Consider the following 27,120-nt stretch of genomic DNA (forward strand, 5'->3'; position numbering starts at 1 on the left):
CATAGGGCTTTAACAAGGTGTGACATCCTCTTCCCTTAACCATACACAAGAGTAAGGGAAAACTAAAAAAAAAAAAGAACAGAGGAAACGGGGGGAAAAGAATGTAGAAACCTCAGAGAGAGCCACATGTGAGGGATCCCTCTCCCAGGACGGACAGAAGTGCAATAGATGCCACATGTAATGGAGATAGTATCTTCATTGCTCTGAAGATTCTAACCACTTCTGTGTTGGTTCAGATTACAGTAGTACTATAGGTTTGCTCACCGGGTGCTCCGGTTCACCTAAATAAAATATCTTAAGGATATTCAAAAGTATTACTTCTGATTTCATTTCTGCTGTTTCAGTTTCACTCTTGGATGTTTGCTGGTAGTCTGGTAGGCTTCATAATGTTCTGGACTTTACACATTGACAGCAAAATATGAGAGATCTTCTTTTTTGATGAAACTAAATTTTAATTTGTGACACATAGCTTTTGTTCAGTTTAGGGGTATTGTACATATATACACACATTTGTGTGTGTGTGTGTGTGTGTGTGTGTGTGTGTGTGTGTGTGTGTGTGTGTGTGTGTGTGTCCCTCAGTAATTGCATTTCAGAAATTTCTCTTTTGTCCCCCCTAACAGTCAGATGAAATATTTGCCCCTGACATGTACATAGGTATTTCCTGAATGCACTTGAGGTAAATTTGACTTGCCACTGTCACTTGCTTTTCAGATTATAAACACAAGTATTAACAGGAAGCTGTGAGGTTGGAGGACATTTTTGGATTCTCCATATTACCGCAACAAAGTTGTGCAGATGCACAAACAACAGCATGAAGAGTACGTCCTTGTTCTTACCTGGACACAGTGTGTTACAGGTGCTTTTCTGCACCGACATGCCCTCGCAAAAGGCTCCCCCGTTGAGCGGAGCTGGGTTAGTGCAAGTGCGGGAACGTTTTTGCACACCACGACCACAGCGAACATTACATGGGGACCAGTCTGTCCATGATGACCACCCTCCGTTCACTGTGTGTGCCCGAGAATGAAGGGAAAGAGATAAATATATTGTAATAGTGCACTACATTTTGTGGATAACAGCGTATTTCCTGTTATTACAAACAGCATCAGGGTGTCTGCGTCACAAGATTTTCATCAGAGGTGAAAAAAAAAACATATACTTCTTCCTCTGATTTGTTGCCTGTAATATTGTGGGATGATGAACTACTCAGCTCATCTGCTGTCACAGGAAAGAAAGAAATACTAGTATTCCACCCACTATTGTACATCTGTCTGGAGCTAAAAGGAAGAGTAAGCCTGTCAGATACTTCATTACCATTATGGAAATTAATGATTGATGGGCCTCTAGAACGGACTGTCAGAAAGAATCAGATATATTTCTACAAAAGATAAATGCCCCTTCTGAAAAAATAAAAGTAACAGGATGAGAGGTCAGCGGACCGATTACAAGAACACCCCAATTGACAAGGTGAGAAAGGAGGTAGTGCTAGTATGACATTACAATTTCACTTATTCTCCTTTGTCTCAGCAGAGGTCTCTACAGGGCTATAAAAATGCTGGCTTGTGTCTGCTGGCTCGCAGCTATACAAAGCATTTTACACAAGGTGTTTAGTGCTGGCAGATAAAAGCCGGGGCATTGTGACAGCCCACGTCACTGCCTTTCCATCATTAATAATTGAGTTCTTGTAAATATTGTGCCTGTGTCTCCTTGTCTTTACACATGAGGGATCAGTTGCCCATTACCTGCTCATTAGACTCTTGAGTGAGAAAAGGCCACATGCTGTGGTTGAGCAGTGCTTTTTATATTAATGACTTTGGGGAATTTACTTGAGGGGCCACTTCGACAGCTAACGTCTGTAGTGAAAGCTGATATTTTGATGCAGGCAAGAGAGCTGCTTGACATCGTTTTGATCATCTGCACTGCAAACCCAAAGCATTCATCTCCCGTGCATTTTTTGGCTGAGACAGAAGCTACCCTTGGATAAATTCTTTGTGCATTTTTCTTTCATTCTTACCATAGACTACAACAGTTGCTGTGACACTGCGTCTTTTGGCCACAATGTTGCTGGCAACGCAGGTGTAGTTTCCCGAATCAGACAGGCGAGCGTCTGAAATGATGAGATTATGGTCGCCTCTTGTATCGATAACACCGTCAGAGCTTAGAGGCTCTTCGTTTTTTAGCCATTCCACCTGAAAACAGAAAAGTATATGTATAAGTGACTGAGCAGATTTTATATGGACATAAACTCATGGGAAGCAGAGAGTGGATACCCAGGCGAATCAGGCAAAATAAACATTTTGAAATAATATTCAGGTTCAGGTCACATTCGCTAGGCTATCGACTTGATTTTTAACATGGTATGTGCTCGCATGTGAAACCCAAAACAATACAGAATGCCTGTCATGTTTGGGTTTTGCTTGGTTACTGTTTTTTCTCAAGTTCAGCCAGGTTCGAAAAGGAAATGGTGGGCCAAGCCACACTAATGAAGAAGAATCAGTACTAACTCTGACCATGTATTACCAAATAATGTTTCCATGGTCTGATTGGAAATATTTTGTTTTAAAATAATTTAAAATGTTCAGGTTAAGTATGATTTACTGACATCTGTAGTTGATATCTTTAGTTTTATTCAAGTAACCAAGTAACCTTCTTCTTGTTTGGTTTCATCTTATCCGTGATTGTTAACAGTTTCCTTTACCACCTTTATTACCTCATGATGCAATAAAGGCAACATTGTACTTAACAAACATGAAAGGCAACATTATTTTTTAAACACACAAGTTCATAAGACACTTTTCGGGACATTAGGCCAAATTGTTGTTTTTAAAAGTTGACTTTCTCTAACTATTGTCAAATAGGTAAAATACACATATTGCGTATCAATTTGTTTTGCTGACATATGACTTTTAGGAAACCCAAGCCTCTGGTATTGCAGTACCACCAGGACCGGTGCACCAACACAGTAGGTGGCTATAATGCACCTTGACGTTGGTTGCTGTACGCCAATAAGCCGGACAAAGAAGAAGACATATTTTTTGATGGTAGCCCAACCCCTTGGAGGTGCGAAGTAATGAAAAGGTGAAGAGAAGTACAGCAGTAGATGGCGGTGGTGCACCTTGTCGTTGGTTGCCACCCGCCTATAAACCTAACAGAAGAAGAAGAATGTGACTATTACCAAGGTATTAGGGTGTAAACATTTGTTGCTATTCACATACCTAGTGTGACACAGATTTGTTATATAAGCTATTTATTAGCAATAAACCGGTAAAGTAATACTTTTGACGTTTCAGGGAATGTACTGGTTCAGCAGCAACTCTGTTCTTTTTTGCTTTCCTCAAATGGTTTGTACGTCTAAAACACATCGTCTATCTTTGTTCGGGTTATTGGTGGTTGGCAACCAGTATCAAGGTGCATTATCACCATCTACTTTATCCCCTTCCTGTTTTCTTTGTTCTTCTTCCAAAGGTCCATCATCAAGGTGCATCACTGCCTTCATAAAACTGCATTACTGCATTACTGCCTACATAAACACATCAAAGTCGATCCAATTACTTCCCAGCTCAGGGAATGGGACCATCCAAGGAGCACATTAATGCAACATTAGCAAACACCTCACTTGATATTAGTTGGATGGACAAAATAGTATTATGAAGGTTAGTGAAGGGGCACATCTCATTGCAAGATTAGTAGGACAAGCACAACATGACTGACATCCACTTGGAGAAGGTGACGCAGTAGATAGGTCACATCCTTCACTGGTGCCAATTCTGTGGCTGTGTAGTGAGTGAAAGTAATAAGGAATTACAAAATAAAGGACGCTCTGTTGATGCTTCTCTACTCGCATGACTGGCCCAGTAAATTGCTATTAATGTGCCACTGGCTTGAGCTTTTCATTGAGAGAGACGAGCTGGGGCATGAGGGAGCAGGGTTTGATTTATGGCAGTGTATTTGAGGATTAAAAACTCCGCCCCACTGGGAGCTCCATATGTTTGTACTCCAGTGTGTGTGTGTCTGTGTTTGTGCGGCATGTCCATTTGCCAAGGGAATGCAACAACAGCCAAGAAACTCAGAGATTGCTTTGCTCTTTCGAACCACCCTGGATGAAAAAAATTGAAGTGGTAAATCAATAAATCAGGAGTCATGCTGTCACAACCTTTTCTTTTTTTTCTCCATTTGATGGCTCAAGAAGTCATTCATCATGCGCCTTTAATTTAACTTTTTTCATCATTTGGCGCCACAGCTTTAAAGACAGACCGACCGACCACACTGGTGGGCTGCATTGGCCGTTCTATCAATTCTTTTCATTATATTTCCCCCTTTCACACCTTCAATGTCTAATCAACCCTTGTGTTGCCATCCATGATGTATTATAGTCTCCAGAGCGACTAGCATCAATCCGCTATGCTATGGAGGCAGTCAGTTCCAACCTTACGCAGTGAAACAATGGTGCAAATTTTAATTTAAATCACAAGTATCTTGTGTCTTATCACACCTATTGATATATGATTAGATATATTTTGAAGGACTAGTGCAGTGCCCGTTCTAAGCTTGTTAGAAATGTGCTGCTTGACCTGTGGTAACGCTGGTTGCAGCTTTCTTTCTGAAACTTCACCTGCAGATCTGTAGAAATTGTAAAAGGTCAGTAAAATATCTGCTGCAGGACTCAGTCAGAGTTGTTCACCTGTTTATTGAAAGTTTAGTGAAGCTCTGCTTTGTATAACCCCGAGCTGGAGAATCAAGTGGTGTTGCTCTTGATGTGAACCCGCCCATTTACCCTTCTTGTGATCAGCAATGTCACTCATATTGATGAGTCCCAGTCACCGCTGCTGCAGGGCGCTGTTTGTTCAGAGGTTATTGATGTTGAATGCATCGCATGTCCCAATCACACCAAATCTGCTTCTTCGTTGGGTCAATTACAATTCAAAGTGTGATACCAATTAGATGAATAATTCTCAAGATTTGCAAGCCACAGACAGACTGACAGACAGACAGAGATGGAAATATAAGATAGATCATATTATGGACGTTCATAACAGACCACTGTTTTATTGTTGTTGTGCTCAAGTTTAACCAAGTAAAATTTTTGAGTTTATTTTGAAATTTGCAATCGGATAGATGACAGTGTTAAGCTCAAGACGCTGAACTAACTTACACTAGTATGGGGGTTGCCTTTTTTTCAGGTTAGAACAATGGCCCCTCAAAAAGTCTGTTCTTCAAATCAAATTAGAATTTTGTACTTGGTTGAAGGAATATCCATCTAGCTCCCATATTCTTTTAAATAAAGCGTAAGGTGTGCTTCTATACAGAGTTTACCCACTCCATCTGACTGCGGCCCTGTCTACTCTCTGTGAAGTAGGGCATTAACCTTGACAAGTAGGAGGTTTGTGCTTTATCACCCTCTCTACACATTCTGCAGCCTCTTCTGGGAAAAGAACGACGGAGGCGAGCTCTGTTGTTTTTACCAGGGTCATACATAGTCCATTATTTGTAATGACTCCACCTCAACGGAATCTCTAATGTCACCAAGACACACAGCCTTTAGATGTTGTGTTGGTAATGAACCGAGAGTTGACTTTTTGAACCCACTGACAAGTTGCAGTCTAATAAAAGTAACAAATTACACTTGGAGGAAGATTCATGCTGTAGCTCCGGTAGTCTTATTGCTGTACTACGATCATCACTCTAAATAAAAAGCAGGCTATTCTTAGTTCACTCCCTGTTTTTATGTGAGAAAAGGTCACTTTAATTACTAAGTTATCACAGATGAACACTTTCCATGTTGCACAGTAAGTTTTATTAACTACAATTAAGCACAAATCATTATCTCTACCTCAGTGCATTACGTTATAAGAAATGTAACTATAGTTGTGTAAGAAAAAAAACTAATTAAAACAAAGAAAAAAGGTTTTCCTGCAGGTGGCCCTTAACAAGTGTAATAGATTAGAAGCACTGAAGTGAAAATTAACCCCTAAACCATATTTGTCTCCCATCATGTATTAAAGTGGGATGCATATTTATAGGGTTGCACCAACATTTTATTAGAAAGGTATCAAGCTTGAACTATTATCTTGTTAAAATTAAATAAATTTCAACTCAGAGTGGATACAAGTTCAACTCAGGAAAAACTACATGTATTGCCTGAAGCAAAAACCAGAGATGGGCTACACTCTTACATAAAAGATTTTTTTCAAAGGAAAAATCTAGTTTCTATCACAGTGTAGCAAGTAAAACAAATAGCTGGATAAATAAGCAACTGCTGTCTGGTCCTCTGCAGTGATTCCATTAATCATTAAAGCAAGGCAGGGAATGTTTCCTCATCTACAATGTTCCACCACGACAGAGGTAAATCACTGCAGTGCTTCAATTTGTGACTTACAGACCTGTATGAGAAATGCGGTGGGCATAATAATGACACCTTACAATAATAATACAATACAACACAATGTTACCTTATTACTCTTGAATTCAATCAAGCGCTATCTGACAAGGTCCAGAGAAAAAAACTGAACATTAATAAACTGATTACAGTAGTTTGATTGAGGAGGAATTGAATGGCGTTCAATTATATTGTAGGTGTCCGCTGTCTCCCAGGTAATACATTATACAATACAATAAAAGAAAAACTATCAAAGATATCTGTGAAATTAGATGTCTGGAATCAGGGTCAATGAAATGATTATGCTGGTATCTTTTTACAAGGAGAGTGTGCGTAACCTTTTATGTCTGGAACACAGAGCCCAGGGAAGTGGGTATGAAAGGAGGGAGAGATACTGGGACTGTGAAGTGGGATGTAGTTTGAGTTAGTCAAGTATTTTAAATTGTTCTTGTTTAATTATGAGGGCTGTACATTATAAATTATCAAAATACAAACGATGAACTGACATAAATGGAGTTAGGTTGATCTAAATTCCTGCCTGCTGCATTTTGGTGCGATTTTGGACATAAAATATGTTCAATATTAATAAACTTTGAATAAATAGCTGACCAATCAGTGGGGGGAACACAAAGTTTATAACATCACTCAGCACCATAGACTGTTTCTAAAAAGCTTTAAAGCAATTAAAAGCAGTTACAATCAATAGTATTGTTATTATTTATTGGAGGTGGCTCAACGGTATAAATGACGTTAACTTGAAGTTCTGTTGAAGTCTGTTTCAAGTGTGTGGAAATGAGTAAGAAAAAGCAGATCTTCCTGACTCAGTATGGATCTTTGGCCCCTGCAGTGTGAGCCATGTTTGTAATTCCAGAAAAATGTTGGTAGTGACAGTATATTAACTGATTGAGGAGGACTCACTAATAACAAGGAATATTCCTGAAGTAGTTCGGGAGCATTAACACAGGACAAGCAAACAGGCAGGTTTGAATAGGCACTGTACTAGTATTAAGAATCACCACTAAATGTGCAAATAAATAGTATTAGTGCTGTTTCTGGTGCTCTGCACTGTTCTAATACTGTACACCTTTTCATCAGTAGGCTGGATGCTTTTCTTCAGCCTACAGAATTGTTGTTCAAGGATATAAAAAAATAAACACTTTCTAACTTTTATTCCTTTTTCTTTGCTTTTAGATGTGAAGCACTTAAGTTCCAGGAAGTAGACATGCTTCCACACAGTTTTTTTCCAATATTCTTTCCTCTAAATAATAAACCTGTTTCTCACTGCCTGGAGCTCACTGGGTTATATAATGTCAAGAATTGATGTGGTGAAAAAGAACTGAATTTGTGGCTTGCAATGATTGAATGAATGTCACCACTAACAGTGGAAAGACCAAAGCTTTTACTGACATTGACACTGGCAAAGACACTGTTTTATTTAATGTATCTCAGATCAATCACGTCATGGTATCCAATCTGTGCACTTAGGTCAGTATCGGCCCTCATCTCTAGACAGACCCTTTATCAGAGAGGTCGTTTTTAGTTCACATGACTAAGGCTAGAATATTAGATTCATTGTGCCCAGAGAGTTAGGCGATATGTCAACAAATACAATGAATTTATGACAAATACTGTAGAATTTATGCAAAACAATCTAAAATACTTGTGTATATTAATATTGATGTACTATTATTCTGATATTATTCTATAATGAGAGTTTTAAGTGATAGTTAATTACTTTAAAAGCCCTTATTATGAAATAGCACAGATTCGTCTGAACTCAAAACTTAGCTAACTTAATATAGATCAAAGGAGTTGTTTTATAGATTAAGAGAGTGGACGGAGGAGAGCTGGGTCTTTTCAGTGGCTTAAATTTAGTTTTGCCAGAGTGGTGCAGCCAGACTTAAAAAGACAACTATTTCCCAATCAATGCTTTTTAGTTGGTATTGATAACAAGTGACTTTGAGTGTTGGAGTATCAGTGACTGTGGCATCGATCTGCCCTTCACTTAGGATTATGCACTCACCCTCTTTGCAAAGCTGTTGAGTTTTTTGCTATGCGACTAAGAAAAGGCTGCCAGTGCCGGGCTCTGTGCCCCTGTTTGATGGATTCCTTTATGTATATAGCTAATATACTCTTTAATTACTTTGACTGTATTGTTGTATTCTTTTTTTAAAGTGTGTTCAGTAAAAAAGTAAAGATACATTGTTGCACAAGTAGATTGCAATCACATGGGTTTGTGGTGTGTGTCTGCGGATGAGGAGCTTCTTCACAGATTTGAAAGCATTTCTAACTTCAGATTCCTTCATGTCCTCTATTCAAACAGAACAACTTTTTTTCTATGCACTCTATTTAAAAAAAACATGTGAAACTAAAACTATCCAAACAACATAACAAAGACACAAACCTTGGTTTTTACCATGGTCCAGACTTTCTGCTGTCAAAACGAAGTCATCTCAGACACTCAGGACAATAGAAATATTTTCAAACTAGAAGTTATAACTGGAACCTCATGTGAACTTGTGTGTGAAGCTTAATGTTATTGGTCCTTTCATCAGGAAATGAAACACAGGGATGCAAAGGGAATATGAGCTCAGTTTGCTGAAAGGAAAAGTAATAATTAGAAGAAGAAAGGTGTCATTTCATTAAAACATTGTCTTTTCCTATGGAAACGACCAAACATAATTGTCTCTGTGATTGCAGCAGGAGTAGAATATATTCTAACTGCCTTTGGTGAGTTTAAATTTTTCTCGGGGAATTCTTACACTAAAGCAAATCAAAATAATCGTCTTGTACTGCGGTTGGTTTTTCAGATTCATGTTTTTGCTTTGATTAATCTCGCTCACTCCGCCCCCCCCCCCTTCACTCTTTTCGCTGCAGGAAGTGTGTAAACCCTGAGTGCGATTTGCATACTGCGTCGGACCAAGAGTCTGCCCTTTGGGGGAAAGCGATAGAGAGATGCACATGCTGATGAGAAGGCAGGGACAGGACGGACTCAAATGAGCCTGATAAGCCAGCGCCTGGGGAGGAGAGGAGACGGATTTGCTTAATTGGCAAATTTGTTCCACTTAGATAGCAGCAACCAGTGGTGAACAACACCACACCTAACCCTGCTGATCAGGCCTCGCGGGCAGTGTGCTGGGGGTGGGGGTTATGTGGTGTCAAGGTCGCGGTGTTGACCATGAAACAGCAGCTAAAGCAAAGTCGGCGCCTCCACGCTGTGTCCCTCCGAACGTCTTCCTTGTAACTTTGTCTTGTTTTGTTACAGTTCAATTTTCGAGCCAGAGGAAGGAGAGCAAATAAAACGAAGTCATGATACACTGGAAGCGGCATCAAATGTTCAGCAGGGGAGCTGTGTGCCACGCAGCAGTTTCATCTTTCTGATAGCTTCAAGCTGTTTGAAGATGGTGAGATGAAAGAGCCGACAGGCCTGGTGGACTGTGTGTTTATTAGTGGAAAGGTATCTTAAACTTAACACACGTTAAAAAAAAGCATGTTCTTCTCAAGTCATCCCAGTTCCTCCATGCATCACCTATACACCCAATTATTCTGAGAGGAGTGGTAATGACCTACATTTACAATCATTCAAATAGGAAGTGAGAGCGACATGAAGACGATTAGAAAGCATTGCAGTAGGTTTTGTTCCATCTGATTCAATTAAGGTTGAGTTTTGAGCGCCCTCCCCCTCTCACTCCTCTCGTGCCTGTAGCCTCTCCGCCTTCCCTCAGCCACGTGTGGCCTTTTCTCAATGCAACAATGACTTTCATGAAATTACATTAAACAAATGAGCCCTCCAAACCTGACAGCATCATATTCTAGAGGCGGGGGCGGCGAAAAAACCCTTGTCGTGTCCTTGGTTTATCTCCACGCCGTCTCTGGAAATGTTATGTTTATCACTGAATAATTACATTTTAAGCACTTCAAATGACTTTGGATGAGAGGCCCGATGATTAATTGCACTTGGTAAAGAATACTTGGGCAGTTAATACGGAGCTAATGATTGTAAAAACCATTGAAGATATAGGAGACCTTTTATTCTCTCCACCATTTAACTTCACAAAGCCAGCCACAGTTTTCACTTCACTCATTGAGAGCCGGCAAAGTTCAATAGTTATTTACTTGGATGATATTTTAAATAGGCTGGACAATAGACGGCTCAGGCTTTAATCCTGAAAATCTTCCTATAGCTGGGTGAAGCACTCACTGCCTGGGCCTAGATTATGTATTTAATCAATATAATCTAGTTTCACTTGATATTGAAAACACCTAATTTGTTCGTGAAAAAATTAACAAAAATAAAATAACAGCCATTTTGATTAAATGAACATGTAACTTTGGCCACAACAAAAGACCTTGTTTGATGACATTGTGAAGCAGACATCATTTCTTGTCAATCTTTTTGGGTCGCTTGGTTCCGCTGTGCATTTGCGATTTCCTGGGAGAACTTTGGCAACAGAACGCTAATTGTAATCGTAATCGTGATCCATAACAAGTGACCAATACAAAGAGTGAAAGGTAAAAACAGATGACTGGCTAACTGGCCAGCGGTTTGTTTTTCCACGGATTTTACTGCAGAGACGGGTAAAGCTGATATGACGCAATTAAAAGGCGACCAAAATGAAACGTCTTGTTACCTTAAAATAAAATTGGAGATTTCTCTGGGTTTGAACATTGTTAGTAACATTTTGAATAATATAAGAGCACAAGTCAACAAAATATGTAACATAGGTCTTGTAGTTTTTAGACATTTTTATGAAGAACTGTTCTATCTTTAAGAGTTCCTTCGCGGTTTCCTCTCGGTCATGATTGGAGATTGTGCTGTATCCTGTATGTCTTGCCCTCATATTTAAATAGAGAGTGTAATATCAAAAGTTGTCTACAGTTGACGGCAAACTGGAGGTCATTATAATAACCTTCTGGTCAAAGCACATGTATTCTTAAAAGACTCTCGGGAGCTGTATGTAATAATGTCACTCTTGTTTTCTTAGGGCTGTCTCTCAATGCTGCAGAATAGATGAAACATCCATAAAACTGCAACATATACAATAAAGACATTTTGAAAAGTGACTCCTCACACACATTACATGGTGTCAGGCTCGTGCTCTGTCTGTATCTGTGAACCGTGAAGTCCCTATGATCCTTTTTGCTGCTGGAGATCCTCAGGAGACTGATTTCTTTGAGATAGCTATGTCTCTTAATTCCTGATGGCTCTCTTGTTGTTTTCTTAGAGCTGCCTTCATTATGAATTCATTATTATAGCCATGCTCTTTCTCCTCCAGTGGTTTTTTCATCTGCAGCGCTTCGATTATTTTAGATGCAAACGTTTCAAAGGAGAGGACATGTATGTTTTCCTGCTTCAGTCAGAGCTAATTATGTAGTAAAATTAACATAACAATGCATTGTGTTAACCTGCTCTCTCTGTTTATAAAAGGTGGAGACAACTATGAAGATTTTGCCATCTCAATGTACTACCCAATAAACTGCAGCAGGCTTAAGCTGTTTTACTCTGTGGTCTGGTTTACAATGTGCTCAGATTATTGCCGCTATCACTGCAGGAATAGATAATATGGCATTCTCTGATTTTCATTAACATCCTACACAGCAGCCCAGTAAACTCCCGGGTGGCTTAGTTACAGCGAGATGCGGATAAAGTTCTTTCCTCTCTCTCTCACTGTTCCCGCTGCCTCTGAGAACACGAGCAGAGCAGCAACATAAGTGGATTTCAAGCTGTAAAGTCGGCTGCACAGTGTTTATGTCTTTACCCGGCGCGCAAAGTTGGAACTCGTTCCAATTTGCATGTTGTCAACCGAACGTTTTACTGTCACCTCCCAAAAATGTACTGTTTTCCTTTTGCCAACATCACGAGTATTAATTTCCGTCAGGATCTTCTGCAAATCGCAGCACTATGGAAGATTCAAATAAATGTCATGACCAAAATAAATGTGCCTCGGAATACAAATAGAGTTCAACAGATCTCATTGCCTCGTGACCTCAATTCCTTAAATTCCTTAAAACTGTAGCTGAGCTGAGCCTTCTCTCCCAGACAAATTTCACAGTGCTGGTTACAAAAAAAAGGCTTTAACCTCTCAGCGATGCCTAAAGTCACGAAAAGAGAAAAGTGCAGCCGCCATCTCCAGCTCTGGATGTGGGTATTTTTTCTTCCCTCGTGCAAGTCATACTAGAGGGAGCTGGGTTTGTCCCTGCATTATTTACTATTACCATTCTCTTTGTTAGCCGGCGTCGCATTAATTAATTCATGAGGAGGAGTTGCCTATTTGATGACCACAATGCATGGGGGAGACTGGTGGTACACCGATGCTCCATTTGTGTGAGCTGAATCATTCATCATTCATCACATGCACACACACACACACACACACACACACAAATGGTCATCGCATTTGGCCTATGTTTTGTACATTGCCCTACAAACAAAAGAGTCATAACAACATTAGACACCACAACCAATAATAACACATATAACCAACAACCAGCTGGTTGCATGCATGCTCATGTAGAGCAACACGGTGGAATTTAAACTTTTTGTAGGGATTGGGTTCGAAAGAGTACGGGAAACTGTCTAGGGGCGACAGCAAAGACAATGGGAACTGGTCCTAAATTAGTGAAAATACAGAATATTATAAAGTCTCCCAAAATGCTGTAAAGCAGCCCTAAAGTTTAACGTTAGCTCTTCAACCACAGTCATCGTTTCATTTCATATCCAATTTGCTGGAAAAGAGCCAGACTGGAGGAAAATGGGTCACAGTCCCAGTATTTCTGTTCAGACTGCAGGAAAGAAGTCTGACTTAAAGGATTTAAATTCAATATGTTTTTCTGAACCGACCAGATTTAAAAATATACGATATATACATATCTGTTTTTACCCATAAACAAAACTAAAAGCATTTGTATCATAAAACATCAATAACATATTAGACTGTGCATTTAAGGACCTGTCAATCAACTTTAAGAGCAGCAGCAGCAGCAGCAGCAGGGTTCCGGTCCTGTGCTTTGACATTTGCTGGTTGGGCGGCTGTTTTGTTTAAGCAATAGATCACGGACTGTGCCTTTAAGTAAATGCAAAGCTCCAGATACTTGGGCACACAGGCTTTGGTATTGACATATCTTCCTTCTGAGCCTCCACATGAAGGCACACAACATCAGAGCGCAGCACAACACACACATCACTCAGCGGCGCTGTCCGGGAGAGCCTCATTTTATATTCATAGTAAAAATTAAAATGGTATGTCTTTCAGAGCACGCACGCACGCACACACACACACACACACACACACACACACACACACACACACACACACACACACACACACACACACACACACACACACACACACACACACACACACACACACACACACACAACCAGAGGACTCAGAGGAGAGAGGAGGAGTGATAGTAAGAATGAAATGAATACATGACATCTTAATAAGTCATAGCCGTACATCCTTTTACACAAGAACAGAGAAAACAGAGAACATAGCGATGCACATGGATAGTTATTATGGCCAGTGTATGAATGATCACTCTGACTTGAACAGAATAAGCCCGACACTCCAAATGAACGGTGTCCTCAGCTCATCAACTGCAGCTCTGGTTTACACTAGACGGGAGAGAAAAGTGCATGCGTCTCTTTGATTTGCAGTGGCTGGAGAGAAGCAAAACATTGTGTCACGAAAACAGAGTTATTCTGTCGGTGAAGCAGACAGATGACTGCTCCTCTCCCGGCAACACAAGAGAAAATGTTACTTGTTTGAAGTGTGAGAAGCCCTCACCTCAGCCACAGGCACTCCCTCTGGGGGACGGCAGTGCAACACAATCATGCCATTCAGAGGCACCTCCGTGCCTTGGGGGTCCTGCTCAAAGTTCTTCCTCAGGTCTGCGGAGGAGAATAAACAGCCTGCATTAAAGAACAACCACAACAGCACGGAGGAACACATAAGCCCGCACATTAAAAGTCACATTTGTTTCATGTGTGACCTTTTCTCCACACGCAATCATACGTGGACATAAAGAAAGGAAATCACATTGCCGGTTTGAAGAGGAATAACCTTTTCAGAGACAATAAGGTCAGCCTGGTATCAATGTGACACAGAGTTGCTTACAGGCGATGCGGACGGCTGCCTTGCGGCTCTTGGAGGTTCCCAGGTGACTCCAGGCGACACACAGGCACCAGTAATCCTCCGGGCCATGGAAGTCCTCCACCTGCTGACGGGACACGTTGATCATCACCTCGCGGATCTTCAGCCCTGCAGACGAGAGGGTCGATGGCTTAGATTAGCTTTCATTTAGATGCTGGGGTGATTAATCAAAGAGATGAAGAATCGCAGGGACAGGATGATGAGTGGAATGTCAATCTGATAAGATTATCAGCAGTAAACAGATCTACCGTGTGCCGGGAAGAGACACAGGGAGAGACTGCTCATCAAAAACCACAACATTTCAGGGGTTCATTGTCAGGGGTCTGTTTCTAGACGCTTAGGAGTCCTAGGCTATTTTGTTGTTGTAGTTTTTGAATGCCTTTGAAATTACCCTTAAAGTGTTGACTATTCCATTGTGTGGTATCTTTTTTTTCCAGCAGAACATTGCCTAAATGACCAGAAAATTATATATCTCTTTCTCCTTCACATAATATTTCAACACAATGGACCCAGAAATACAAAAAAATAAATAAACATCCATGACAAAAGTCCCAAATATGGTCAAGAAGCATTTTCAAAGTTAAAACGTAGGTTGTTAATGTGAAGATAGGATTGTAAAACTGATAACGTTAAGCAATATGTCCCTGTTTGTAATACAAAGCAAGTGTGGTCATAGACATTTGTTTTCTTTATAACAATGCAACTCTCCAGAACAGCTTATGTATTCAGTTATAACAATAGGTACATCACTGTCTTTGCATTCCCAGAGTTTCCAAGTAATGCAAATGTAACATAGAAAAGTCCAAACTGAAACTAAATCAAACGCTTTGCATTTTCATGGCGGGGGGTCCATTTTCTTGTCCATTTGCTGGAGACGCAAAATATCATAATCTCTGCCCACTTCTCTCCCTCCTCACTGCTTATGTTCTCCTCCCCTGGTATATTCAGCCTGTAGAGCAGAATCAGCACATTCACATTTTTTTTGACATTTCCCAATATGACAAAAATGACAAAGATATTGAAATAAATGCAACACCCGCATCCTCTTATCTTACATACTTTTACTCGCATGTAAAATATGATTTTTTTTACATTGGATTTATCTCTGTTTTTTTACACGGCCTATCAACACCAAACAAAAACTAGTACAGAGTTACAAGAAAGCACTTTGGACTGAAACCTGAACCCAGCGCTCCACTAGGCTCCATGTTTGAGATGCAATGTCTTGAACCAGACACTCATGTGATCTGCGACTCCTGAGGGTTAATAGTGGTCTGTTATGCTTGAGTATTGCAGACAGCAATGTGGATTGTTGATTGTATAATGTATCATTTTTATTAAAGCCCTTATATCCTCTTTCAGCATCGAACCATAATCCATTTATAGAGAAGTGACACTAAATGCCTTTCAATGGAGGTAGTAACCCAGAGGAGGGACACATGAGCCACTTATTGTTTTGAGGGAGAGCATGAGCACTAATTTCTCTTCAGTGAAAACATATGAAGGGGCTGTAATTTCAAAAGATTGCAAAACTGTGCAATTAAAAAACGCTGCATCTGGAACACCGATGCTTTCCCTGACAATCAAATCATCCATTTCTGCAGCGCAACTTTGAGTTAATGTCAGGCAGGTCATTTGTTCATATCTGTGATGCAGACCCATAATGAGTCAGACGAGAGACGAGCGTTTTCTGAGACATCTGATGTGAATTTAAAAGCGCGGTATTTCAATTATGCCAGACTGTGCACAAAAAGATGACAGCCAAGTTGCCAAGAGCCATTAATATATAATAGGGTGGCTTTATTGGGTGTCTAGGAAATTGCAGCTTTCAAGTATCTGATGTGTCTCTTGCACGAAGTCGGAATTTCAGACAGCGAATTTATACAGATTTATTAAAATGTGAACACACAGTTGTGAACTAGTTATGTTTAGTCTACAATGCGGTGATTTCTGCAGCATGCAGGCTTATTCAGTTCTGACTGACTGGTGAGGAGTCTCAGCATTCTGGCTAGTGTCAGGTTTTCTGAAATAGCAAATAGCCTCTTACCTTGTCTTCTTTGTAAGCAGCCGCAGATATATCCTTTATTTTATAACTCTGCAATGGTCTTATTGTGCAGGAGGTGAGCTATTATTCAAGCAATCTGTGACACTTCCTGTGGGCATGTGAATGTCAAGTGCTTCTAATACAGCGCTAAAAACACTCGTCTGAGCTGACATCTTTTTTGTTTGTTAAACTCAGCGTGGACGCATTTAGGCCACTTGGTTTGTTAGTGCTCCTGTGATTTTTATGTTAGCCTTCATTGAGCTCATGTGTTCTGTGACAAGTTGCACCTCCTGGGTTTTAATTTTGGACCCATGCATGTAGAGTTCTGGACTCTTTCTAAGATCCTGTTCATACCTGGATTATAAATGTGTCTTGGATAACCTTAGATTAAGTGGACAGCTGCTAGTGTCATCTGAAACCTGGCATTAAAATGCATCTTGCATTAAATGGATCCAAATTGTCCTGATCAAAAAGTTTGCAAACTGCATAACCATAAACACATACACAGAAATGTTGAATAGATATAATAATATTTAGTTTAAGTCTAGTTTAATTTGTACCTGATTTGGCAGCACCAGTGGTCACTGATGGTAACAGCAATATTGGTAAAAAACAACAGAAAACAGTCCTAGAGCAACTATCCAATCTAATAACTCCGGAAATCTCTGTCTGTGTGTATGCGGCTCGCATATCTTGACAACTGTTCACAGTAGGCATGTGTATTGTTTTTTTGCCCGAGGAGGTCCAGCGTTAAATTCGGAGCGATTTGGACATGTGATAAGTTCAATATTAATAAACAGGCAACCAGCGCTCTGTAGGAGAGGCGGCTGGGACTCATCAGCATAAGGGCTTGTTTACAACAACTGATTCCCCAGTTCAGGATTCTGCCAACTGAGTCAAGCTTCACTGAACTTTGAATAAACAGGTGAGCACCTCTTTGTGCAGCTTCAGGTTTCTGTGGAGTCTTTACTTGCTGCCACTCAATTCGTGCTGGTCACATTTACATTTTTACAGTTTATGTTTAAAAGACAGCAAAGTAGAAAGTGGTGTACACGTTTACAGAGCAGCCCTACACTATTAAATAAACAGGTCGGTCGATAACAATAATCAGCCTTTTCCCTCCATATTTAGCCTTTATGCATTTTTCATGAACAATTGTCATTGCAAACCCTCAGTGACAAATACATTGCATTGCCTGTGAGTGCTGTAAAAGCTGTAGCCGTAGCACTTATAAGCTTTTAATGTGCAGCAGTGGCGGTAGGAAATGATAGGTCTGCACTCGCATTTATCATTAAACACAGCTTTGATACAGGAGAGTGCACAATAAAAGGTGACGCTGATTACAGACAGATAAAATGACTAATAATGGGCATTGTTTCCTGTAAATTCCTAATGCCTATGGGCTACTTGAAAGGAACATTGGAATGAAGGACTCTGCCATTCAAATTGAAAACTACCGTACAGTAAGGTAATTACAGAGTGGAAATACATTGAATGGCTATTGCTAAAAAAAAATAAGTAAAAGCAGAGTTTGATTTCCTGCAAATCTTGAGGGTTTAACTTTAAAGAACCAGAAACAGCAAAGAATGGGAATTAGTTTAAAATCTACCATTTATAGAAGCTTGTCGAAATTAAGTATAATTTCCTGAAGGCAGTAAGTTAATAGAAATTGTTTTTTAGAAGCGCTAACAAGTTGTGCCTAACTACGCATCTCACAGCAGCTGTTCAGAAATCACTGTAAAGCTTAGCCTCTTGTGGCTTATTGCTTAATTACGCAGCCCTACACTTGTAGAGGAGTTGTCTCTCCACAGGCTTTTGCCATCACGCCGCACAAGGCAGACAGCAGCTTAGACATGGGCTGGGATTAAATGAAAACTAATAATGTGAAATGAAAGGTTATCAAAGGAGGCCTAATGGAGGAATGTAAAACAGACGCGTTTTCTGAAGACACTGTGATCCTCTACAGTGACTGACTGAAATGATGCATAATACACATACACACACACAGGTTTGCACAGCTGTCCTTGTTAGGACTCTGCATAGACTTCCATTCATTCATCAACAAAACCTTATCCTTAACCTCAACCGTGACCAATTCATGCCTAACCCTAACCTGACCACAACCTTAACCAGGACCTCAGGAATGACATTTTGCCTCATCAGCACCAATGAGGTCTACTGGTCTTGACAAGGTCAATGCTTGTAACATGTATGTAGTAGGGATGTATATTAATAAAAAATACATTATTTGGATATGAACAATGTAACAGATAAATGTCTGGAGAAATATTTGTTCCCCCTGCTCCACTGACCGTCATCTGATTGACACAATGTGCCACTAACATAGGAACTCATTCAAAATGAACTAATCCAATATGATGGGAAACTGAAGAGCTTACGTCAGTGATGGTTTTACTGCCAAAGAGAGCTTTTCAGATAATTGTCAATGGCTGTATTTTGTTTTTATCCAAATTTCAAATCAGACCATGATTACAGTCAACAAAGCTCAAGGGATTTCAGACTTGTTTCTTTCTATGTTCACCGTCTGTTTCTGCCCACACTAAATCTACAGTTACACAGCTTATTTTGGAACAAGGTTCTTTAGTTATACTGTAAGTGGGGATGAAATAAAAATAATGTTAGTTCAGTTGCTATCATGCTGTAATTCAAGTTATATATTCTCTAATATCATGTTATTTTGTGTGCAGCTAAAATGATATATATATATACTGTGAATATGAGGAGTATGGATGGAATAATTTCACACAGAACATGAAGCACTGTTGCGTCATGGTAAGCCCCACCCACTTACAACTGTCTACACCGCCACAGGTTGTCATTGGTCATTTCTGATGTGTTGCTGGGCTTCATGGGGGCAGGACTTGGACTCATCTGATATGATTCTGTCAGAGGACAGACGCCAGGAGCAGGAGTAGAGGAAGATGAGGGGGACAGCAGTGAGCTGCTGTTGTGTTGTTTGGCGTTTCTCTGTCTAAATTCTATTTGTTAACATATGCAAAATGAAACCAATGCCAAGATCAAGTCATGGTTGGCTGCACATTTATATTTGCTCATTTGGCAGATGCTTTTATTCACAGCCACCCCCTCTAGGGAGATGTTATTGAAAATACTATGCTCTGATAGCATGTGGTAGCTTGTTCCACCATGGGGAACCACAAACAACAACGCTCTGATTCCCTTGTGTGCAGTAATGGCAACGCCAGACCATGTTTATTGGAGGAGTGTCTGAGATGAGTCATATGGCCGCATTATTGAATAGCAGATGGGTCCAGACCCAGAAGTTGCTTGAATGTGAATTGAGCAGCAATGGGGAGCCATGTGTAGATAAAGGTAGTAGCTCGTGCTTCAATGATGGATGAATTTTCTCCTCTTCAGCCCAATAACATTATTTCAACTCAATTCAGTGTCACTCCCTGAACACTCCCTTAACAAATTAAATTAAAAGCATTAATTCCCAGACTTTCCACACCACGGCAGATACGCCACAAACACACTCACTCCCTTCACAGCTCTGCTAGACTGCTGCTCCATTGTCCCTCAATCCTTCCCTGAACTTTTTACATGGACAGATTATTGCTATAATCAGTTGTTAAAATGACTGTACATCAGGTGATCATCAGAATTCACTGAGCAGAACCAGAGATAAAAATGTCACTCTAAATGTCAACGCTGTATTTTATGCCCCCTTCAGCGCCAGTGTGAAAAGACATGTTTGTAGTTCGTGGGCAGTGTACCAGGAAAACATTCCCACAGATCTTTGGGCGCTGGTTTAGAAAGCAAAATTGAAGGCAGGGTTGGTAAGTTAGTTCTGAAACACTTTCTTATCGTGTTTGTTGAAATCCGCTTCAAGTCCCGATAGCCATCAATAAATAAAGTCGTCTGAAAAGACCTCGCAAGACTTAAATAAACACAATTATTTTTTCCTTCAGTCCGAATGAAATGATTGGTTTGGCCTGCCTGCCTACCTGCCTGCACCCGGCCCCTGCTCCCACTGCCTGAGTCTTCACAAGTCAGGGAGACACAAACCACTGAAGCAGAGACGTTAGTCAGAGGAGTCAGGAGTTAACGAGTCACAGAAAAGTCGGCCTCTGGCAGTTGTCAAAGCAGTGAGTGTTCACATGTTTTTCGCGGCGTAGCCTTGATGAGAGGGCTGATAGGAAGAGGGGAGATGCATCATTAAATATATTTTAAAGTGTAGCCTGCTCTTTCAAGGTTTTCCACGATTACCAACCCTAGCTTTAATGAGTTTTCTCTGGAAACGAATTACACTGACTAAAAGGTGAGATTATTTGATGGAAGCACAGTGACTGGGTTTTTATTCAGAGCATCAGTCTTAAAATGTACTGATGGTGGTGGAGGATGCTGTCTAACACGTCCCTTCAAAGTCTCCCATAGGTGTTCAACTGGGTTGATTTGTCACTCAATTAATAAACTAATTTAGGATCCTTTAAGTTGGACAACTTGTGGGTAATGTGACAACAGCCTAAAGCACTATGAAGATTAAGGACTGGGTTTAGGGTTCTTCACAATCTGAACTCCTCTTCCTCATTAACGATGAGGAAAACAGCGAGAAGAAAAACAGAAAAGAGAAACTAATGAATATAACAACAGTCGGATGATGCTGATGCAATGTTTTATGCTGAAAGCTGACAAGCTCACAAAGGGTGGAGGAAGCTCAGCGCTGCAGAGTCACTCAAAACTGCAAAACTGTTTTTCTGGCACACAGTGAGAATGTTTGTGAGCACTAAATAAAACAGCACAAGAAAACAAAAAGTGACGCTTTCCATGTCAGCCCATTTCATAACATGGTGCAAAAGGGAAATGGAAAAATAATTTCAGTATGTTTAAAGTGTAACTTCACCCCAGTTGTGAGACTTACTCCACCCACTGATAAAACTGGGCAGGAGATTAAGGGACGATGGAGACAGGGCTGGTTTCACAGTGTAACAGTGGTGACTTTTTCAGGCCATTTAAAATGGAGAGTGACACAGCATCGTAAGGAACCTCTGCCATGTAGGGCTTTTCAGAAGTGGATGACTCTTCCCCTCCAGAATCCTCTGATGTGGGCATTAGTGTGGGGGAGGAACATGGCGATCCAGGACCACATCAGTTAAAGCCGTTGGCTCCAGCTCAGTTACGCCCAAAGGTGGAGCTCTATGGGGCAACGCAAGTGCGAGAGAGGGAGGGGGCAGACGGGTAACGCAACTTTAGTAAGAGAGCTAATGTAAGCGAACATTCAAATAGGTTGTAAAGCTGCTACACAAAATGTCAAATTAATCAAGAGTGACACACTGCTAACCCTTCCAGTAATGTCCTTTACACGTGTGTGTGTGTGTGTGTGTGTGTGTGTGTGTGTGTGTGTGTGTGCACTGCAGCTGCCCGTCTCCCTCAGAGAGCTTGTGCTGCAGAGAGGTGCCAAAGGTAACGCAACACTACTGGAATAAGACCGGACCACAGTTGGTCTGTAAACATCAGGGTGTTAACTTCAATATAAATCTCATAATGAAGAGACGTCCTAAACATTAGACTCTGTCAGCATTGGCCCTGCAAGGTCCAAGCCGGTTTGAAGCACTATAGGCAGAGAGTTATGAGCCATGTTCAACTTGTAAAAATGGCCAATTTTATATTTGGCCTGAAATGTTATATTAAAACCACCATTAATGTGTTTCACTACAGTACAGTCCTATTATTCAGTTTACAGCTCAAAAGAACACGTGCAGTATCTCTTTAAATGTCTTTACAGACGCTTATTAAAATACAAAGGTTTAAAACGCTAGTAATAAATACAACCCCACAGTGAAGGGTGCCTACTCTGTGTTTGAGTGAGGGCCATGGTGTTTCTGCTGAAGGCCTGATAAACAAAGGGGAGAAATCAGAGAGACACTCAGCTTCCTGCACACTAGGCAGAGATCACAGAGCTTAGTCCCTTTTCCAAGTATCCTGAGATGACTCCCAGTGACTGTGTGTAGGAGAAATTATCCAATAACCATTCAGTCATGTTGATGACATGCGGCCACTTCTCTGCATTCAGGAACACAAACATCCATTTAGCTCCTTCCACGGGCCCCTCTGTTTCTTTCCTTTGTGCTGCGCTCCCACTGCTTTCCCTTCAGGCTCATGCCAGTGGCTGTTGACAAAACGCCACGAAGCCCCGACAACAGACCTCAAGGTGGAGCAGTTTTCACCTTCCATTTCAATCATGCCCCTTAATCTGTCTCTAATGTAGCCTCTATAAAAGAGTCAGGAAGATATATAACAAAGCCGATGCTCACTTATCATCCCATGCTGTTCTCCTTTTCTCCTTCGTTCTCCGTCTCTTTTTTTTTGGCCTGTCTGGCACCGGGCCGTGTGGTGTGATTTCTCCCAGCTTTGGTCCATTGTTTCACCTTGGCTGGGTCTACGAAAAGGCCCTGAGGGATCCAGGCAGGGCCAGCTACAAGTGGCTCCCGATCAGCTCAGCAGAACCAGACTTGTCCGGCTCAGCTCTAAACGGGCAAAGGATGCCTCTGTCGTTCTTAGCGTTGCGGTGACGGAGGGATTTTCAGAAGTGGGTTCGTCTCAGTGATCCTTTTGAGGCAGCTGTGTACGTATTGGTGGTTGAGGTGGATGGACACAGCTTGAAGAGATTGTCTGTCTGATGTGAATCCAGCTTTAAGGAAATGTTTGTGTGATGTGACATTGCGGCATGCAGCTCAGCATGTGGGGGCTGCGAGGGCTGGCTGAGGGCCAGTCACAGACGTACGCTGCTAGACAAGCGGAACATGCTCCCAGCAACATCTTCAGTCTGGTCCCAGCTGTGTGTGTCATACTTAATCCTGGAACCAAAGGGACGCATTACCTCATGCATGAAAGAAAATCTTGATAATTCAGCCATTAAAATGCTGTGAGTCCTTATTTGTGTCATTCCCCAGTCGCCTTGTTTATGTTTATCCAAAAAGTGCATGTCTGCTTATTTGGAGCCAGTTTTGCATACACAAGTAGTTTTCCCCGTGTGAGCCGCTTCATTCGTTTCCCTTCCATTTCTCTAACTAACAGTTTGTGACACGGGGCGTTTCAGGCATCTCACTCTCCCACTCACCACCTCTCTTTCTTTGTCCTGGAGTTCCCGGTTGATGCTATCATCTAGGATCATAATACACAACACTGGAGTTGGTCTTTGACGGAGCATCATCAGGAATAGAAATGCATACCTCCCCTATCCACCCTTCATTCATGCGCTTTCCCTCAACCGCTATCTTTTCATCTCTGAATCTGCAAGAGCTGCTATCCTCTCCTTTGAGACAACCAAAGCGGTATCCGTTTTCAGCCTCTCTTCCACTCTCCCATCGCCCCTCTCCGTTTCCAGTGTCTTCTTTCTCCCTTATCCCCTCTTTCTCTTATCTCTCCATCAGGGTATCATCCTTTCAGCTCTATAGGCACGGATATCCTTCTGTCCCACCTTCCTCTCTCCTCTTCTTTCACGCCGTCCTTCAACTATCTCTTGAGTTCTATCACTCATTTCCATCTCTTACAGCATTTCAACCGAGGCGAAAATAAAGCCGTCTTCCGTGATAGGTCACAGTGTGCTGCAATGGAATCTGTGTTTTGTTTACAGCAACCGTCCTTTTATTTTGACTTTGGATTTTTAGGAAAGCTCAAACCTCTGATTTAGAGTCTGTAAGGACTCGATACTGCTGCCTTAAATCATTCTAAGGAGTTTATCAGTGTGAGCCGTTTTCCTGAAGGGAGGTTAAAATCTGGGTTGCAATGATTACATGGAATATCCAGCTGAGCCTTGTCTGCCTGTGGTTTATCAAATGGCTTAGCAATGGCAAAGGGATAAGGAAATAAACACTGTTGCACTGAATTTGAAGATACACTGTGTGCAGCAATAATCATGTTGTCCAGGAAAATAGCAAAATCCAGAGTTGGGCATGAAAGATTATCTTCACACTGAATTTGCAGAGAAATATTCAGTATCGTGAGTTCAGATGTGTGACATAATGTTGTTAAATGGATTTAGGATGTTTAAACTTTCTGTGTTATTTAGCATGTCTCATTCGTTCTTTCTCTCCCATGATGCATTTCACCGTAAGTCTAAGGATACAATTTGAGGTGTTGTCTTGCATTAAGCTGGACAACCCTTCCCACTCAAAGGAAGTGCATACTTGGACTAGAAAATGTTGAAAAGGACATCTGTGTTTATATGAGATGGCCTTGCATAAGGTTTGCATAAGAAAACTAGCATCCGACAAGTGGTGCCCACAAACTTCCATGCATCCATTATGTTGGCATGGTTGTGAAGCAATACATCCACTAGAGGGCAGCTCCCCACGCTTTCCGGTCGTTGCTCTATTTCGTCCATATCCGTAAACGTTCAGAAAACAAGCACAAACAGAGATGAAATGAACGGAGGGGACATACTGTGTCCGCATATGATCTAATGTTGAGCATAGATGAGCCTTAAGATGTGTGCAAAGCTTTATATACTTTAAGTGATGATGACTCCATATAATTAATTAACTTTTCAACCTCACTTAACAACATACAGACTGCAGCTACAAGCCTCCCACTTGTCCATGTGATCTCCATTTCGGCAGCACCTTTAACGCAGGGAACTGAACTGAACAAACCGGCTTATTGCAGTGTGTGATTCGGCACGGCATCCGTTACACTTTTCTGTCTGTCTTGTTGAATTAGATGTCGATCTGGCACTGCGACTACCTTAGCTGCAGACACAAAGGCAGAACAACAGTGCCTCCCCCTACAGGTGGAATAAAGCAACAATCCCAGCCTTGATCAGGCTGTGGAAAAGGCTAGAAAGCACAAAAATGTGGGAAAACTTTAGTTGAGAATGAGAAAGGTAATTGCAAGGTGAAGATGTACCTAAATAAAATCCCCTCAGGTGTTCACACGCATCGCTGACTTTATTCCATCAAAACTGCTCAAGCCTTATAATGATCCTGAACCCTCAATGAACCTGCATCAATTTACCCCAGAAGTAGGGATAGCGCTTAAAAAAAAAACACACACACCCACAAACTTTGGTTTTGATAGATTACCCAGTAGTATCAGGGCAAGAACCACCGATACGAATACCAATACTAGTATTTATTACCATTAAAAGATTATAATGCTCTAAATGTGTCAAGATAATGAGATTTCAGCTATTTTATTCAGCGTGAAGCAGGGCGGGTCTCTGGACTGAAGAAAGTGATGGCTGCACACATTCACTCAACAGAAAACAGTGACGAGGAGTGCAGGCACCTTGAGGACTTTTAATTTGTCCATAATGCGGACAGATCCTTTTTTTTTCTATTGATCCTACCCTTTACTGCTCAAAACACAACTTGCTATTGGTGGTATCGATACTTAAGGTATCAATCTGTAAAGTTGAATTTTTGAGATTTTCATTATCTGTAAGAATCTTCTTCCGTCACCTCAAGCTGTGTTTCTGTGAATAACAATCATAAATACCAAAAAATGATATGTATTCATAATCGAAAATCTCAAAACTGAAGTATAGAGAACTGAAACATTTCAAGTATATAAATAGTAATATAAACGACCAGACTACCACAACTCCTGTATCACACAAATACAATAACACACTTATAAAGAAGATAACCTAACTATTGCACTATTGATATTGACGGCCCACTGCGTGGTTGAGTTTTTTTGTTCTTTTCGGTCAGGCCTCCACACTCCTACAGTTTAACTTAACCTCGTAACACTGGTGTGGCACCCTGCCTGCATGTTGAGGTTACTGGGTTGAGCCAAGTAAACTTCTGAAGTTGTGGCCGTAACACACAGAGAGACTAAACCATGCAATTCCTGACCTTTCTTGACTTCATTCTGTAAAGTCATCAATTAGTGTTCATATAATTACACTGATCAAAGACGGACTAAATATAATTTTTGAATTTGCTACTGTTGCTGAGATGCAACAGATTCCCCTCAGGCTCTCAGTGAAAAGACCTGAGGTCAACCTACCCTTATTCTGGCGACTGCCCATGTTGCACCATTTCTAAACCTGCCACCGACCTCAAGAGACTGATTTTCATCAAGACGATAAGGATCAAGGTGATGTCTGCACTCAGCAGATTAAGAAACAGTCGTTTGGACTCACAGACAAGTGGTTAAAATGTTTTTGTTCTGTGTTGTCAGAGGCCACGGCAGTCGTTCATTTCAATATTACGTCTTGACTCTGCACAGCTGTAAATCAAGCTTAAGTAAGTTATGGGAAAGTAAATAATAAATGGACTGAATTTAGTTCTTTTCTGTCTTAACGACCACTCAAAGCACTTTCACACTACAAGTCACATGCTCACTTTCACACACACATACAGAGCTTCCATTTGTAGGGACGTTCTATCAAACATCCCACTCTCTCACTGCCCACGCAGCCATCCGGGGCAATTCCGGGTTCAGCCTCTTGCCAAAGGACAGACATGTGGACTAAAGGAGCAGGGATCAAAACACCAACCTTCTGACTAGTGGATGAGAGGCTCCAGCCCTGAGCCCCCAGTACGAGGCCTTTGTTGTCT

At 41.1% G+C, this 27,120-nt stretch overlaps 1 protein-coding gene across 1 annotated transcript in view; it reads right to left on the minus strand.

The window, feature by feature from the left end:
* The window catches only part of LOC118098059 (netrin receptor UNC5D), a 186,023-nt gene that overhangs the window by 35,611 nt on the left and 123,292 nt on the right, over positions 1 to 27,120 (minus strand). Inside the window, exons 3-6 of the mRNA XM_035141476.2 lie at positions 14,494 to 14,637; positions 14,164 to 14,267; positions 2,012 to 2,186; positions 837 to 1,004 (exon numbers count right to left, since the gene is read on the minus strand). Coding sequence (XP_034997367.2) covers positions 837 to 1,004; positions 2,012 to 2,186; positions 14,164 to 14,267; positions 14,494 to 14,637 — 591 coding nt within the window. The remainder of the gene's footprint in view (positions 1 to 836; positions 1,005 to 2,011; positions 2,187 to 14,163; positions 14,268 to 14,493; positions 14,638 to 27,120) is intronic.

Source organism: Hippoglossus stenolepis, chromosome 18 (assembly GCF_022539355.2).
Source record: "Hippoglossus stenolepis isolate QCI-W04-F060 chromosome 18, HSTE1.2, whole genome shotgun sequence".
NCBI lineage: Eukaryota > Metazoa > Chordata > Actinopteri > Pleuronectiformes > Pleuronectidae > Hippoglossus > Hippoglossus stenolepis.